Raw genomic sequence first — 16,179 nt, forward strand, 5'->3', positions numbered from 1 at the left:
ATGACTATGACTGATGCACACTACCCCTAACCCTAATTATAGTATTACTACTTCGAAAGCAAACTCTCACGGATATTATCCTGCATATTACCATACAAATAATAAATATCCAATATCATGCAGAAAATATACAAGGTATCTTCAGATTCTAGTTTTAGTTATGTCTTTATGTTACATACGAAATATATTTATATGTTTACGTATCTGTTTTCTCCTTTTCTCCTCCGCTGCGACTCATTGGCTGCCGGTCATAGGCCACGCCCCCTTACGGAACAGGCGTTGATTGGCCGTGCGTAGGGCGCCTCCCCCAACGCACGGAAGATGGCGGCGTCCTTGGTGAAGGTGTGCGCCTGGGCTGCGGGCCGCGATGGCAGGTAACTCGCTCCACGACCGCTGTCGGGTTGAAACCTCGGCGCAGTTTTTGTACACTGGGTGTAGATACGGTCGGTTCATAGACAGGGCGTATTAGGCTTCTAAATGGGCTCAATTCGCACAGCTTCTGCATTCCTTGGGTAACGTAACGCTATAGTCGTACGGAGGCAGTTGCTGTTCTTGGTTTCGTAATACACCTGGCGGACCAGTACTGCCCACAACAAAAAAGACCATTCATGGTGTGAGTGGCAGTAGCCAGTGGGCGGCTGCGTACGAGATCGTCCTTCGCTCTTACAGTCAAGCTATTTAATTCAATAGGATTCAGTATTTTATATATATGTCTAAGGTGTTCCACAATCATTCACCAAGAGACTACAATGAAAGTTACACAGTATTACACTCTGCTAAGGTTTCATATTCCGGAGTGGAAAATTATAGCATCATAATTATAAAATAGCAGCGTAGCAGCGTGTCTGCAGGCACCCCAATCACCAGCAGCCCAAGAGTCAAAAGATCAAAGCGGCTCTTGGGGAAGTGAGTTAGCTGCACATTCACAAACAACCCTAACTGTTGCCAAACGGGTAACTGTTTTGGCACAGACACGACATTTATTTTACACGTCCAATTGGGAGATGGGGAATGGGTACATCTATATTTGCACCTTGTACTTGTGTTGAAATTGATCTGATCTGATTAAAACAAACACTTGGTCGGACAGCGTGTCGTTCTGACTCGAATCCAGGTGATCTTTGCAGTTCTGCGACAAGTGTCGAGACACGTCACCAACACTGCAATAACTGTGTTACTGGGGTTGTAAATTACAATATTTACCAACCGCGTCAATCATAATACTGAGAGAAACAATAATGCTAGAAGTATTAATGTCTAGGTTATTTTATAAGAAATGTATATTTACATAGATGGAAAATTATACATACAAATATTGAAAATGTCTGTACAAATACAATACTACTAATAATGAGTAAGTATTAATCTCTCTCCTCTCTTTCTCAGTGGGCTGAGGTGGGGGCAGCTGGTATCCAGTCGGGGAGTGTCCACCAGTAAGTGTTGAGTTTGTCATCAGTGTTCATTAATTAACACATGTATGTATGTATGTATGTATGTATGTATGTATGTATGTATTTAGCTTGGTAGATACTGCAGCTTTCAGTTTCCCCGTTCATGCAGCTTCTACCTGTCTGTAATGTCTGATTCTGCTGCAGTTCAAGCAAGAGCCTGTAGATGGCAGTGTCTCACCTTTAATACAGACAATCCTATTGTTGTGTATAATTTCTGCTACTACACTGTACTGCACTGTGCCCTGCTCTGACTGCGCTACAATAATAAATATGCAACTGCAACAAGTTTTCTCTCATTCTCCCCTGCCCTGCACTGTACTACAATACAATAATAATATAATTGAATATATTAAAAATGTAAGAACAATAAAACACTCTCTCTCAGAGGGGCGCAGGCTGCAGGCTGCCTCCCTGGCACTGGGGGCTCGTGTGCGGCCATTGCACCTCCTGCTGGTCACGGGGGGAGGCTACGTGGGCTACTCCCAGTATGGACACTACCAGGATCGTCAGCTGGAGAAACTGGGCATCGAGGTGCCCCCCAGGGTTGCCAACAAGGCTCAGGTAATGACAGCAGTGGAGAGGGGCAGAACTGGTGGGGGTCTTCTTCAGCATGTTTTATTTCTTCTCATGCTGTGGGTACTGTGGCTGATTGTGTTTGTTGAAGATATTAAACAGTGAGAACTCCCCACTGGGCTCTGGATGCTGGGGGCCTCTGGAGTGCGTGTGTGTGTGTGTGTGTGTGTGTGTGTGTGTGTGTGTGTGTGTGTGTGTGTTTGTTTGTTAGTGTCTGGTGTTGTGAGTGTGTGTGTGTGTGTGTGTGTGTGTGTGTTAGTGTCTGGTGTTGTGTGTGTGTGTGTGTGTTAGTGTCTGGTACTGTTTCTGTGTCCCTTCTTACACTGTTGTTTTGCTATTTTTGCTGGTGCCATTTTCTCAGTGTTGCTGTGAATTGTGTTCAATACAATACATTCTGCTCAGGGCCAGTGAGCCAGATAGATGGGGGAGGGCAGAGCTGAGTGTGTGTGTGGACTGTGTGGGTGTGTCTGAGTGTGTCTGTGTACATAGTGTGTGTGTGGTCCATATTGACCGGTGTGTCTGGCTGACCGGGCGCTGGAGCGGTCAGTGGCGGTCAAAATTGTGTTGTTATTTGCTGTCTTGTTGTCTGTTTGTTTGGCTGATGACTTTGTCCAAAACAGCTCTGTTTACTCCTCCATCACGTTAGAAACGTACAGGGACCTGTCACAAATAAATATACAAGTGTATACGAGAAGCACAGAATCACACTGCAGGGTATCAGAGCAGGCCAGTTCACAAGCAGCAGACAGGCGGCCTGGTACAGGAGACTGCATGTCATCTGTGATATCAGTGGGGTGACTGAGTGTGAGTGTCAGTGTGTGTGACTGGAATGGAGCAGTGTCTCTTGGATTGTGGTGACATTTGGTGTTCTGTTTTTAGCGGAGCCCTGCTGGCTGCAGCTGTGTGTTCCTTTGTTGCCCTGTTTGGAATGGAGTGATGCTCTCTGCGTTTTGTTGTTGCCGTGGTAGGAATTAATATTTTTGTGTACCATTGCAACACGCACATGCATGATGTCAGCCCACTCATTCACTCAGTGCGGTCCAGGTGTTATTTTACAGAGAGAAAGGATGATGTGATTGTTACAGATAGAGCTGTAAAGCTGTCAGAGCGCCCCAGACCAGAGTACACTTTAAAAGCTCTCCTGCACTTTAAAATTCGTTATGGTGGAACTCCGCCTCTGACACAGGGGTGTAGTGGAGCAGGGCGGAGTGGCGCAACTCTTTCAATCCCATGCTTCTCAATTCTACTTATTTACAATTATTAGTGTATTTAAAACATTTCCTTGCGCGGTGTATTTGTATTAAATAATATCATGAGAATAAGCAATAAAGCTTGGTTATTAACGTAACAATTCATATAAAAACAGTGCATGCAGCACCCTCTCCTTTTTGTTCTACCACTACACCACTGGAGGTGAATACATATTTTGACAAAACTATAATTCAATGAAAGAAAATGCAGTTGTGTTGGAACCAGTATCAACTGCTTGTCCTTGCAAGATTGGCTGAAGTGTATCTTTCTGTACCACCCTACAAAGTTAATGTATTCTCAGCTCAGGGCGGTTTTTGCAGGAAAATGCCAGAAAGGCTGGTTTACACGCGTGAGAATAACACTTAAACACTTCCATCACGGAATCCATGGCTGTCATGTGACAACGTGTTCAAATTAAGTAGCTATGCCTTGCGGCTTTAATAATTTGTATTAGTGCTTTAAAGGTAGGATTACAACATGATGTAAAGTATCAAACGGTGCACAACAGACCCACAACATAGAAAGCATAATGATCAAAAAAAAAAAAGCTTTGCACATTATTATTAACAATGAAACTTCCATCAGCAACTTACTTTACTTTTAAATCTTGCACTTCTATAATGCAGTCATTTATTGATGTATAAGATTAATACTGTTTGTATTTGGAATGGGCGTGCTTTTTCATTTTTCCTCATTTCTACATCATTTACTCGTGTATTTGGGTTTGACCCTGTCCTTCTCTGGACGTTTTTCTTGACCACATAACTGATGCCAAACGTGCACGTGCAATCACTTCACGAGTTAAAACACCTGGATGTCAACTCCCCCTGTGATGCTCAGAGCTGCTTGTGTTTTTGAAATGTAATGTACAACTACTAGCCTAAACTACATGTAAGTAGTAAAGTGTCTAGTAATAGTGGTGTGAGATACATGTTAAGATCTTAAGAAACCATGTTGAATTGTAACTTTTGCATCTGAAGTTAATTGAAAATGTCTGACGACTCATGCAATTGGTAATTTGAACAGTGAAATAGTAATAAAAGTACTCCATTACATTCAATTTTTTAGACTTTGAGCTGATGTTTTTTCATCTCTATTTCACATTTACAGCCTTTAAATAATGTATTTTTTGTCGCAAACTGATTTTGCAGTAATACTAGCAAATACAAAATGCCCCTCAACCTACAAGCAAATACCCTACGTCTGCATCTGCATTCGCATTTCTGCATGCGGATTTCTGTCAGCTCCGTCACATCCCTAGTGGTCGGAATGGAGTTATGCTTTCTGTGTTCCGGTGTTGCCGTGTTCGGAATGGAGTTATGCGCTCTGTGTTCCGGTGTTGCCGTGGTCGGAGTGGAGTTATGCTCTCTGTGTTCCGGTGTTGCCATGGTCGGAATGGAGTGATGCTCTCTGTGTTCCGGTGTTGCCATGGTCGGAATGGAGTGATGCTCTCTGTGTTCCGGTGTTGCCATGTTCGGAGTGGAGTGATACTCTCTGTGTTCTGGTGTTGCTGTGATTGGAAGGGGGCCCTGCTCTATGTTCCACTTGGCTGGGGCAGGCTGGTCTTTTGTGCTGTTGTGGTTTGGAAGTGAATGAACAGTCTGTACTCAGAGTGATTAGTGGATGGGGGTTTGTGGGGGGGGGGGTTGTGATGATGTAATGTCCAAAGTCTGCCTGACACGCTCACTCTTAAAATGGTTTCATCATCTTTGGCTGGGGAAGAGAGGGAGCTGAGAGAGTGAGTGTAATCCATATATAGAGGTATAGTCAATAGTATGTGATTTATTAAAAATATTGAGAGACAAAAAGAGAAATCTGTAAATATGTTAGTCTTCAATGCGTAGTGACTGTATGTGTTACTCCCCATCACCCTGTTCCTGAGCACTGGGCCTGACTGTGACTGCTGTGGTCACACTGATGTCACTTAGTCATGACAATAAAACTTTTTTAAATTGAATTGAATTTGAATTGAGAGATACAGACAGACGGAAACAGACATACGCAGCTCCTCCACTCACTGAAACTGTTAGCCTCAGTTATCTTACCCAGAATGCTCTGGGCCTGGAATGTGACAGACAGCACATGACCTCGCCCACCCTTAACACCCAACATCCTCAGGCCACCCCCCAGTTAAAGGGGATGTGGATTTGGCTGCGGTGTCACAGGCTTTGTTCTCGCATAGAGAAGACAGCTGCAGAGAGCCCTGCCCCTTTAACAGTCTCCGGAGTAGAAAGTGCGAGATAGTGGGAGGAATTGAGGCGGGCAGATTGAGGAAAGAAAGAGAGAGAGAGGGAGTGAGAGTGAGAGTATAAACTTCTCCTTCTTTGTGATTTTGTTTCACTCTTCTCTGGTCTTTCATACCGACAAGGAGTTTTTAAACCGAAGACCGTCAGACTTCCCTGGGTCTCTACTTTTATATTTAAATTAAATCCCTTTTTGTAAGTCTATGCTTTTAGTTTTATTTAATCATTAATTGATAAAAAATAAACAAAAATCCTGAATGTGTGGAGATAGCCGAGCTCGTGAATTACTGATAAACTATCCAGGAAAACAAAATACAGGTCAGTAATTTTCTTCTATACTTAAATTGTTAAGAGGTTCTTGTGTAGAGTTAGGAAACACAGACACACACTGGTGAAGGGAAAAGTTAGACAGCTGAAAGCCTGCGCAGGTCTTATTTTGTTGATGCGGCGTGGCTGGGATCCAGACTGAGCTGTGTTTGTAAAACTTGAGATTTGAATTCCAAAGCATAGAAACAGTCCAGCATGGGGTCTATGCTGAGAGATTTAGTTCTTTAAATACAAAATGTCATGATTTTAAACCTACTCTTTGATATTATTTCTCTACTTACCATACATTATTATTATGATAATTATGTTCTTATTATTATTTTATATTTTTATTATTTTTGCATCAGTCAGCCAGGCAGTGTGTAAGTGTATCAGTCAGTCATCAGTGTAACAGTTTGTGTGTGTGTGTGTGAAAGAGCGTGTGTGAGCATGAGGGTGTGTGCCGAGGGCAGGTGTGCCGTGGCCTGTCTTGGCCTGTCCTGTCCAGGCCTGTCTGTCTGTCTGTGACTCAAAGCGAGTGAGTCAGGGGAAGTGCAGCAGGCATCAGCATTACTTCCTGTCCCTGACATTGGGAAGGGGCGGTCCCCAGCGCACAGCCCGACACTCTGCTAGTGTTTGTACAATGTTTGTGCACCTCTAGCAAACTGCCGTCTCCTGCGTTCCTCTTGCCAGACCAGTTCAAGTCCGACTGGCACACTGACTGACACACACACACACTGACTGACTGATTGACACACTGAACGACTGACACACTGACTGAAATACTGCGCAGTACTGTAAATATTAATTAATTTATTAGCCAATGCTGTAACTTCTGTCTCAGTGCTACACTACACAATACTGCACTATCGTCTGCAGGGGGAGGGAGGGAGTGAGTGAGAGATGGGGAGGAGGTGAAGGAGACAGACTATGTGTGTGTGTGTGAGAGAGAGAGAGGTGAAGGAAATTATAAAGGCCTATTATAAATACTCACAATGCCTTACGGGATTAGTGTGAGTGAGGCAGACAGGGTGGATTACACAGATAACCTACATCAACAAGAGCAGCGCAGGACAGGACATGGCCCACTGACATTGCTGCCAGCACTGCCTGCTGGCTTTGGGTTTAAGCACTTTTTTATTTTTTATTTACTTATATTGAAAGAGAGAGAGAAGGATGCAGGGATATATAGAGGGGGGAGGCGAGAGAGGGAGACTGAGAGGGGGTAGGGAGATTAGGAGCTTGCAGAATAAAGGAAAAGATGGAGGGGGGCAAATGGGGGTCGGGGGAGAGGAGAGGAGAGGTGAGAGAGAGGAAAAAATGAATGATCTTATAGAAGGAAAGGGAAAGAGGGGAGACCTGGGTAAATGTCCAGAAAGACCTGGACTCCCTGTGACACTGTGCTGGGGGCCTCCATGCTTCATAAACTCTTTTCAACGACCAGTACATTTTATTTGTAATATTTTAAAATAAAATGCATAATTATACTATTTTTAGTTTTTGTCGACTTTCACCCAATGAGTGGAGCTGCTGTTTGAAGCTGGAGTCACTAAATAATAAATACAAACACCTAGTCAGTGTCAGTGGGAATCCCCACTAATATCGCCAAACAGAACGTGTGTGTGTGTGTGAGAGAGAGAGAGTGTGTGTAAGGGCACTGTTGGACTCCACTCATGTGGCTTATTTCTCCTTATAAAGCTTGGACGCCACTCCCCACTCCCCTCCTCCCATCTCTCCTTCCCTCCCTCCATCCCACACACACAGCACTGACGGAGGCTGGTGTTAGAGTCACTCATCTGGGGCTGGAACGACTGCAGCAGCGAGACTGAGAGAAAGAGAGCGAGAAGAGACTGTTCCGGCTGTTGCTCTCTGTCCTCCATCAAGGCTGAAGCTGAAGACCTCAGAGGAAGGATAAAAAATCTAATAAAAAGATAATCATCATAAACAAAAACTGCTGTGGTCAGCAACAACCCTGACGGACCGGAGTATAGTGAGGAGAGCGAGCGAGCAAGGTGGAGATTATCCCTTTTTCATTTTTATTTTTTATTCTTCTGGGGGACGACATCACATCTGTCTGTGCCAGGAGCTGAGCTTGAGAGAGGGAGAGGGAGGGGGGATGACAACGAACAAAACAAAACAATAAAAAACAATCTACACGGAGACAGAAGAGCGGAGTACAGAGACGCACACAGGGACAAGAGCAAGAAAAGAGTGTGCAGGAGAGGAGGAGGAATCGTCTTTGTTTTTTTTCTTTCTGTGCTTGTTGACCATGTGTCAGGCCAGTCTGCAGAGAGCACCAAGGAGCACAGGGAAATGGTGAGATGCTCTAGGTCTTTGCACAGCCCTCCTGCTTGCTACAATCTGCACAGAGTTAGAGTTAATGTACGCCGACTGCGTACCTCCCAGCCAGGGGAGAGCTGCGTGCTGGGGGTGGGAGGCAGTGGCGGCGGCGGCGGTGGCTGTGGCGGCGAGGGGGGGGGCGGCCGCGGTGAGCCTGGCGCTGCTGTCAGCCCGCGGACACGATTCAGGTAACTAACTCACTAACAGACTAGACTAGACCAGACCCGGGGTGGCCCAGACAAAGCCATACCTCGACACGCATGGGTCGAAACAGAACACGATGGAATGGCACGGGGTACGCACACACACCCTTACACACACTCGCACACCTATGCAACCTCACACGCACAGATGCACACTCACGCATGCACATGTGCACACACAGACCCTCACACACACTCACAAATGCATGCTCACACACACCGACGCACGCATGCACACACGCATCCTCATACACACACTTACACTCATGCAAGCTCACGCACACTCATGCATGCACCCACACACACACACTCACTCACTCACTCATGCACGCATGCATGCACACACATTCAAGCATGCACATTATCTTACAGACACACACATATACACACACACACACTCAGGAACTAATAGAAAGAAACAGAAGATGGGTGAATGGCCTGACTGATCTATTGACAGACTGGTACCCTGACTAACTAACTAATATACTGACCAACTGCCGTGCTTTACTGACTAAGACTATGTATACTAGAAAAAGGGAAAGTTATTTTACTGAAGCTACAGGTAGAAGAGGCACAGAGTCTGTTAGTGTGTGTACATGATTGCATGTGTAAGTGTGTGTGGACATGAGTGTGTGTGTGTTGCCCAGTATGTATGTATGTATGTGAGTGTGTTTGTGTATGTGTGTTTCAGTGTGTCATTTCAAAGCTCTCCGGGCAACAAATTGCAAAGCCAGTGTTTGGCCTAATTACTGCACTAATGCCTGTAAGCTGGTCTGTGCCTGAGAGCTGAGGGAGAGGGAGAGGGGGGGGGGAGCGAGGGAGAGAGCGAGCGAGGGAGAGAGAGAGACAGCCGTCTGTTACAGTCGCAGTGCTTGGCAAACTGGCTAACTGAGAGCAGATCTGAGCCGAGCTGAATGGGGGGTGTGAAGTGGGGGAAGGTATGTGTCCAGCCAGTCTGTCCACAATAACAGTGCAAAGTCTGTGCTGTGAGCTCCCGGAGTCAGGCATCCTCCAGGGGGCTTCTCAGTTGTGGTTCTCATTATTGCAAGAGGCAGGAATAATGATATGACATCATAATAGGAAAAAACAAACAAGAAAACAAGCAAACAAAAAGAACAAGACAAAGATATGAGATAAACATCCGCAAAATGGTTAATTAGTCTTGTTGTTGTCATTGTTTTCTGTTACTTATTGTATTGTTCCTCAGTCTTGTGCTTTTCTGTGTGTTTTATCATATGTGTGAGTGAGGGAGAGAGAGAGGGGTGGGGGGGGTTGAAGGTAAGTTTTTTATTGCCACTGATTGGCCAGGCTCTGTCTGCAGTGAAAAAGGGAGGAGGGGTGGGTTATGGAGAATGGAGAAACAGAGAGAGGAGGGGGGTTAGAGAGTGGGTAAGAGAAGTGCGGGGGGATGGGACTGTGAGAGGGGGGATGGAGAGAGAGGGAGAGATAGGCTGGTTGTAACAGAAATGAGGAGAAAGGGGCGGGGGGGCGGCAGGCACAGGCAACAGAGGAGAGGAGAGAGCTGAGACGGGCAGAAGAGGAGGAGGAGCATGAGAGCGAGCCAGCGTGAGAGGGAGAATGTGGTGTTTGGGATCTGAGGCCTGTGTTCCTGTGATCTGCGCTGGCCGTTTTCGAGGGCAGTGCTGAGTGGCCATTGTTGGGGCAGTGCGGAGTGGCCCTGTTCAGGCCGGAGCGAGGGAGTGGGATGTGTGCAGGCGGGGGGGCAGGGCTGAGCTATGGCAGACTGCAGCTGTGGTGAGTTTGTACTTCTGTCTGCATCCCTCCATCTTTGCATCTCCATCTCTCTCTTTGCATCTCCACACTCTCACTCTCCATCTTCAATGTATGCACTTCTCACTCAGTCTACAAACAAAGGAATGGAAATGTGATAATTGTGTTGTATCAGATTGTGAGTGTATCAGAGTGCGTGTGTGTGTGAGTGAGTGAGTGTGACTGTGTCCGTCTCTCTCTCTCTCTCTCTCTCTCTCTCTCTCTCTCTCTCTCTCTCTCTCTCTCTCTCTCTCTCTCTCTCTCTCTCTCTCTCTCTCTCTCTCTCTCTCTATATATATATATATATATATATATATATATATATATATTGATTCTAAGATATTCACTCTGTATCTGGGACAGTGCATTAGTTTCCCTGTCTGTCTCTTATACTGGACTGGACTGCAACATTCAATGACCGGACTGTTGAGCACTTACTGTGTGGTTGTGTATCGTGCTCGGTGTGTGTTTGTGTGGGTCAGTAGGTTCACACTGTGGCTGTAGTGAACTGCGTGTGCAGTAATGGGGTGGGCTGGGGTTATCCAGGCCGTGTGTCTCGCAGTCATGACAGAATGGGTTGGGGGGAGCAGTATGGGAGGTATTGTACTGTCAGGGCCTGCGCTCTCAGTGCTGTGGGGGGGCAGCCAGAGCAGGGCTCGAGGCGCGTGTCTGTGTGTGTCAATACGTTTGTAACATTTTTATTTATTTTTTCTGTATACATTTTTTCTTTGTCTGTTTGTCTATACTTGTGTACGTCTGTGCCTGCCTCTCTGTTTGTGTGCGCGTTTCTCTGTGCGTGTGCATGTGCGTGTGTGCATGTGTGTGTCTGTGTGCGTGTGTGCAGGTTGCAGTTCCCTCAGCTGGCTCTGCGCCGTCGGCTGGGTCAGCTGAGCTGCATGTCTCGGCCGGCGCTGAGGCTGCGCTCCTGGCCCCTGTCCTTCCTCTACTACCTCCTGCCCTTCGCAGCACTCAAACCCCTGGCCAAGGTGGGCTGGAGGCCGACCAGTAGGGTGAGTAGTGGACTGGGGTAGCGGCTGCACTGTGCACTAATGTACTACATTGCACTGTATTACAGAGCATTCCTGTACTGTAGGATCCTATACTGTGGTATTCAATGGTGTGTGTGTGAGAGAGATGAGTGTGGCCCCAGCATCCAGAGTGTGTGGCTGTAGCCCTGGTCTTACAGGGGTGTCTATAGTACAGCCTGTTCTCACTGCCTCCCCAGGGCTCCTGCTGCCAGGGGTAAAACTGGTGCAGCTGGGGAGAGCATGCATGGGAGGGAGGAAAGGGGAGGTTTACTGGTCTTTCTTTTCTTTGTTGATTGATTTATTGATAGATTGCCTGATTGATTCTAACAATGTAATTGATTTTGTAATGATGTGTTACTGTCAGTTTTCTTTCCATCTCTCAGCTAGAGGGATGGAGAGGGGGAGGGGCTGAGGGACAGAGAGAGGGGGATGGGAAAAGGAGATGGGAGAGGGGGTGATTGAGGAAGAGAGAGGGATGGACAATGGCAGATGGAGAGACTTAATTTCATTGACACACTATGTAACTATTCTCCTCTCCCTGCCTGTCTCTCCCTATCCTTCACCCCTCTTCTCTCCTCCTCCTCGCTCTCTCCACCACCTCTCTCCCAATTCTCCCTCCCCTGCCTCTCCAGGTTGCTCTGTACAAGTCCATCCCGACCCGGCTACTGTCCCGGGCGTGGGGGCGGCTGAACCAGGTGGAGCTGCCCACCTGGCTGCGCAAGCCCGTGTACAGCCTGTACATCTGGACCTTCGGGGTGAACATGCGCGAGGCGGCGGTGGAGGACCTGCAGCACTACCGCAACCTCAGCGAGTTCTTCCGCCGCAAGCTCAAACCCCAGACCCGGCCGGTCTGCGACTCACACTGCGTGGTGAGGGAGAGGAGGAGGGAGAGATGGGAGGAGGAGGAGGAGGAGGGGAAGAGGAAAGAGCAGAGTAGGGCAGGGGGACTGCGTCACTGACAGTGCTGTTGCGTGTCCATGCAGATCAGCCCCTCGGATGGTAAGATCCTGCACTTCGGCCGTGTGAAGAACTGCGAGGTGGAGCAGGTCAAGGGCGTCACCTACTCCCTGGAGAGCTTCCTGGGGCCCTACACCTGGACAGACAGCAGGAGTGAGTCTCCATCTCTCTGTTGGTCTCTTTGTCTCTGTTTGTCTGCCTCTCTGTTGTTCTGTCAGTCAGGTAGTCTGTCTACATGACCTATTTGCTGTAACCAAAACATTCACAGAAATAATACAAATACAAACTAATAAGGAAAGCACACACTCACACACATACTCACTCACATATACACACTTATACACAGAGGCAGACATAAATATAATCTTTCTCTCTCCTTCTGTCCCTGTCTGTCCAGATGAGGAGGACACCGGGTCATTCCAGGACCTGCTGGTGACTAAGGAAGGGAACCAGTTGTATCACTGCGTCATTTACCTGGCCCCTGGGGACTACCACTGCTTCCACTCCCCCACGGACTGGAGGGTGGCCCATCGGCGGCACTTCCCAGGTGAGCACACCTGGCCTGTACAATACCTGTGCTACTGGACACCCACGTGTCTGAGCACATCTTCCCTACAGGTGCTGGCTGGAGGTCATCACAGGATCACGCCTGCACACCTGTACACTTTTATACCTGTACACCAGCAGCACTGACACTGCGCGGGTAGCTCATATCAGAGGGTGTTAATCTGACAGGTTTAGATTGTCGTGGGTTAGATGACAACACTACATACCCTGACGTAACACTAATACAGTCCCAACAGCACACACACAAGATTGACCGATTCGCTGTCACGGGTGTTGTCGTCCTCTCCCTTCCTCCCTGCTTCTCTCCATTCCTCCCTCTCTTCTTACTCCTCCTCCCCCCTCCTCTCTTTCTTTCCCTCCTTCCCACCACCCCCCCTTGTTTTGTTGGTCCAGCAGTATTAAGAGCCTCAGAGTTGCTGACTTCTGCCTGACTCTAATCCACTTTCATACAACCCGGGACACTGGGTGGGGGGGCAGAGTAACACTAAGATACAGAGAGATGCATAGGACAGCTGTGCAGAGTAGCTGTCCTCTGGGTGTGGGGCAGTCCAGTCCAGTCATTGGTTTCCCACTCTCTCTAGGCTCTCTCATGTCTGTGAACCCGGGCGTGGCTCGCTGGATTAAGGAGCTGTTCTGCCACAATGAGCGCGTAGTCCTGAGTGGGGAGTGGATGCATGGCTTCTTCTCACTGACCGCCGTCGGGGCCACCAACGTGGGCTCCATCCGCATCTATTTCGACAAGGTGGGTCTGGACACAGCCCCGTGGCTGCTACAGCTACTATTACTGTCACTGCTGCTATTACTGCTGTTGCTGCTATTATTCATTTTATAACTGCTGTTATTCTTGCTGTTATTACTACTGCTATTACAGCAACTACTAATATTACAGCCGTTATTACGACTACTGCTATTCTTGCTGTTATTGCATCTATTGCTGTTATTTCTACTGTTACTGCTGTTTTTGCTATTACTGCTGCTGTTACTGTAACTGCTGCTATTACTGCTGTTATTACTGATGCTATTACTGCTACTGCTGGTGTTTTGCTGCTGCTACTGCAGTTATTGGCTGCTGTCTCTCTCTCCCTCCCTCCCATTCCATCTCTACTCCATTAGAATCTCTGCTATTCTACCTTCTATTCTCACCTCATATAAAATGCTCACTTCACCCTCTATTAATTTATCTCCCTCTGATCTTAATATAAATAAATAAGTAAATAAGAATTCAGTATAATCTCCTCCAATTCTCAATCTGCCCCTCTCTCCCTCCACTGCAGGAGCTGCACACCAACAGCCCGCGCTACAGCAAGGGCTCCTACAACGACTTCAGCTACCTGTCCAACAACAACCGCGAGGGCGTGAACATGCGCAAGGGCGAGCACCTCGGCGAGTTCAACCTGGGCTCCACCATCGTGCTGCTGTTCGAGGCGCCGCAGGACTTCACCTTCAACATCAAAGCTGGCCAGAAGATCCGCTTTGGGGAGGCTCTGGGGACCATGTGAGGAGGAGAGAGAGATTAGGATGGACAGATGCACGTAGGCGCGGGCGGAGGGGCCGGGGGACATGCACTGATGGGACGGAGACATGCACTCACTCGTGCTTTTTTCAAATACACACACACACATATCCTTTTTAAAACACATTCAAACACATTTCTACATCACATTCTTATCCAAACACGCACTCGTGCACACATACATGCATACACAGGAACACACACACACACACACGCTAAACTAGACTACTTGAAGCATTTCTCTTGAATCCCAAGGGGGAGCTTGAATGTACAGGAGTGACACAGAAGCCTCTGCTGCTGCTACTCCCACCACTATCCTCCGCATCCCTGCTTCCTCTCTCTCTCGCTCCCTCCGTCCACACGACTCCAAACACACACTCTGCTCTCTCGCTGTCTGGCCTCACTCCCACTCCCTGCGCAGTGGCAGTGCCAGGCCTCACTGCGCCGCCGAGAAGAGGAGCGTCCGGACACACCCACACAAAACAAAGGAATGGAATGAAGAAAGAAAGAACAAACTATTCAAGATATTCCACCAACAGAAAAGACATTTTATTTTATTTTGGTAATAAACAAATGTTATGATGGCATATACTGTATGCACCTTCTATGGTCTTCACTGTTAGTTGTATGCTTGGGCTCAGTTCCACTTCCCATTCCAGAGCCATTCCAAACTCCAGTTCCAGGTCTTTTGGCAGAAGAGACTCGACCGGAACTGAATTGCAAATGGAATTACAAACGGAATTGGAATGGAAGCCCTGGAATTGACCTCAAGCCTGGTTACTTATTATTATTATTATTGTTATTGACAAGTTATTTATAGCAACATTACTGCCAATTTTTCTGCCATGCAAGCTTCACTACCAGAAAGGCCAAACACTGAAAACACAGGTAATGAAATGACAGAATAATAATAATAATAATATTAATAATACCTTCACAAAGGAAGCTGAGTGTTGGAGGTTGTTCTGCTGTTGTTACCTTTGGTTTCCCACATCTGAAGTATTGTCAAGTTGTGCCAAAAAAAAAATCTTTGCAAAATCTATTTTCTTTTTAAAAAATGAAACAAAAACAAAACAACAAAAAACTTTTGCTTTTATAACCAGGATTACAGTTTTGCTTTGACTGAGATGCCTACAGTATAACTCATAGTGCTGTTACCTTAACTGAGTTGATTTCTCATGGCGTGTGTGACTGGGACTGCGTGTGTGCGTGTGTGTGTGCGTGCGCGTGTGTACACTGTTTTAACTAATAGAATGCTGGGAGTCCAACCTCCCTTCCCCCTCAGAGCTGTCACTCAGCCTGTCACCAGAAACAAACAGAAATCCGATCCTCTGTGCTGGGGTACTGAGGTGGGGTGTTGGGGGATGGGGGGGGTGGGTCACAGATAGCCTTTGAAAGGGGGCCAGTGATGCTAAGAATCCTCTAGGCTGAGTAGCTCCAGTCAGGCGTAGACCGCAGCAGTGCTGATGACAATGCAGGAGCCCAGGGAGAGACCTGCTTTAGTTGCACAGTATTTTTATATGTACAATGTTTCAAAGGAGATACTTGAATCATGTACTCATTTAACACTGCATACATTTGAAATATTAAAACAATGCAAAAGTCATTAATAAATTTTGCCTATTCTTAAAAAAAAATAAAATACAAAAAAACAAAACATGCTCCGATGTTGTTTTCTGTGTGGGTATAAGGGTGAGTCTGTGAGTGGGGGTGGGGGCTGTGTTTCCACATGTCTGTAAAGTGTTTTGGGTCTTCAAGTCTGATGTTTTAGCTGCTGCATGAAGATATATTAATCTAATTCAGCATCTTTACTAACACTACTCTGGGCTGTGCGCTCACTGGGGCTGTATGTGAGAGCTGGGCTCAGTTATGTAATCAATCCATTCAATTAACTCATTCAATTGCCTGATCTGAGGAATTTATTTGTTTTTAAACAGTCAGGGGATTCAAAGTAAATAAATTCAGCATTTTGTAACG

At 46.8% G+C, this 16,179-nt stretch overlaps 1 protein-coding gene across 6 annotated transcripts; it reads left to right on the forward strand.

Annotated features, from left to right (window-relative positions):
* The first annotated feature begins 300 nt into the window (after positions 1-300).
* On the forward strand, positions 301-15,859 carry pisd (phosphatidylserine decarboxylase). 6 transcript variants are annotated; one of them, XM_066690011.1, is made up of 8 exons: positions 301-374; positions 1,387-1,433; positions 1,837-2,012; positions 11,798-12,034; positions 12,149-12,275; positions 12,520-12,669; positions 13,271-13,431; positions 13,964-15,859. In XM_066690011.1, exons 1-8 carry the CDS (start codon positions 322-324, stop codon positions 14,186-14,188), a joined length of 1,176 nt encoding a protein of 391 aa, XP_066546108.1. In that variant the 5' UTR covers positions 301-321; the 3' UTR covers positions 14,189-15,859. The 6 variants fall into 6 exon arrangements, with proteins under 6 accessions (XP_066546108.1, XP_066546109.1, XP_066546111.1 ...); XM_066690012.1 differs by lacking the exon at positions 301-374 and adding an exon at positions 10,982-11,147; XM_066690014.1 differs by lacking the exons at positions 301-374; positions 1,387-1,433; positions 1,837-2,012 and adding exons at positions 5,559-5,836; positions 7,523-8,140; positions 10,982-11,147.
* The last annotated feature ends 320 nt before the right edge of the window (positions 15,860-16,179 follow it).

The sequence above is a fragment of the Amia ocellicauda genome, chromosome 17 (assembly GCF_036373705.1).
Source record: "Amia ocellicauda isolate fAmiCal2 chromosome 17, fAmiCal2.hap1, whole genome shotgun sequence".
Lineage (NCBI taxonomy): Eukaryota > Metazoa > Chordata > Actinopteri > Amiiformes > Amiidae > Amia > Amia ocellicauda.

Bases quoted from the DNA above. Each gene is read 5' to 3' on its own strand.
- pisd (XM_066690010.1), top strand. From the start codon at position 8,138: ATGGTGAGATGCTCTAGGTCTTTGCACAGCCCTCCTGCTTGCTACAAT. The intron at 11,148-11,797 runs GTGAGTAGTGGA...CTGCCTCTCCAG, and splicing joins GCTGGAGGCCGACCAGTAGG to GTTGCTCTGTACAAGTCCAT. The intron at 13,432-13,963 runs GTGGGTCTGGAC...CCTCCACTGCAG, and splicing joins TCCGCATCTATTTCGACAAG to GAGCTGCACACCAACAGCCC.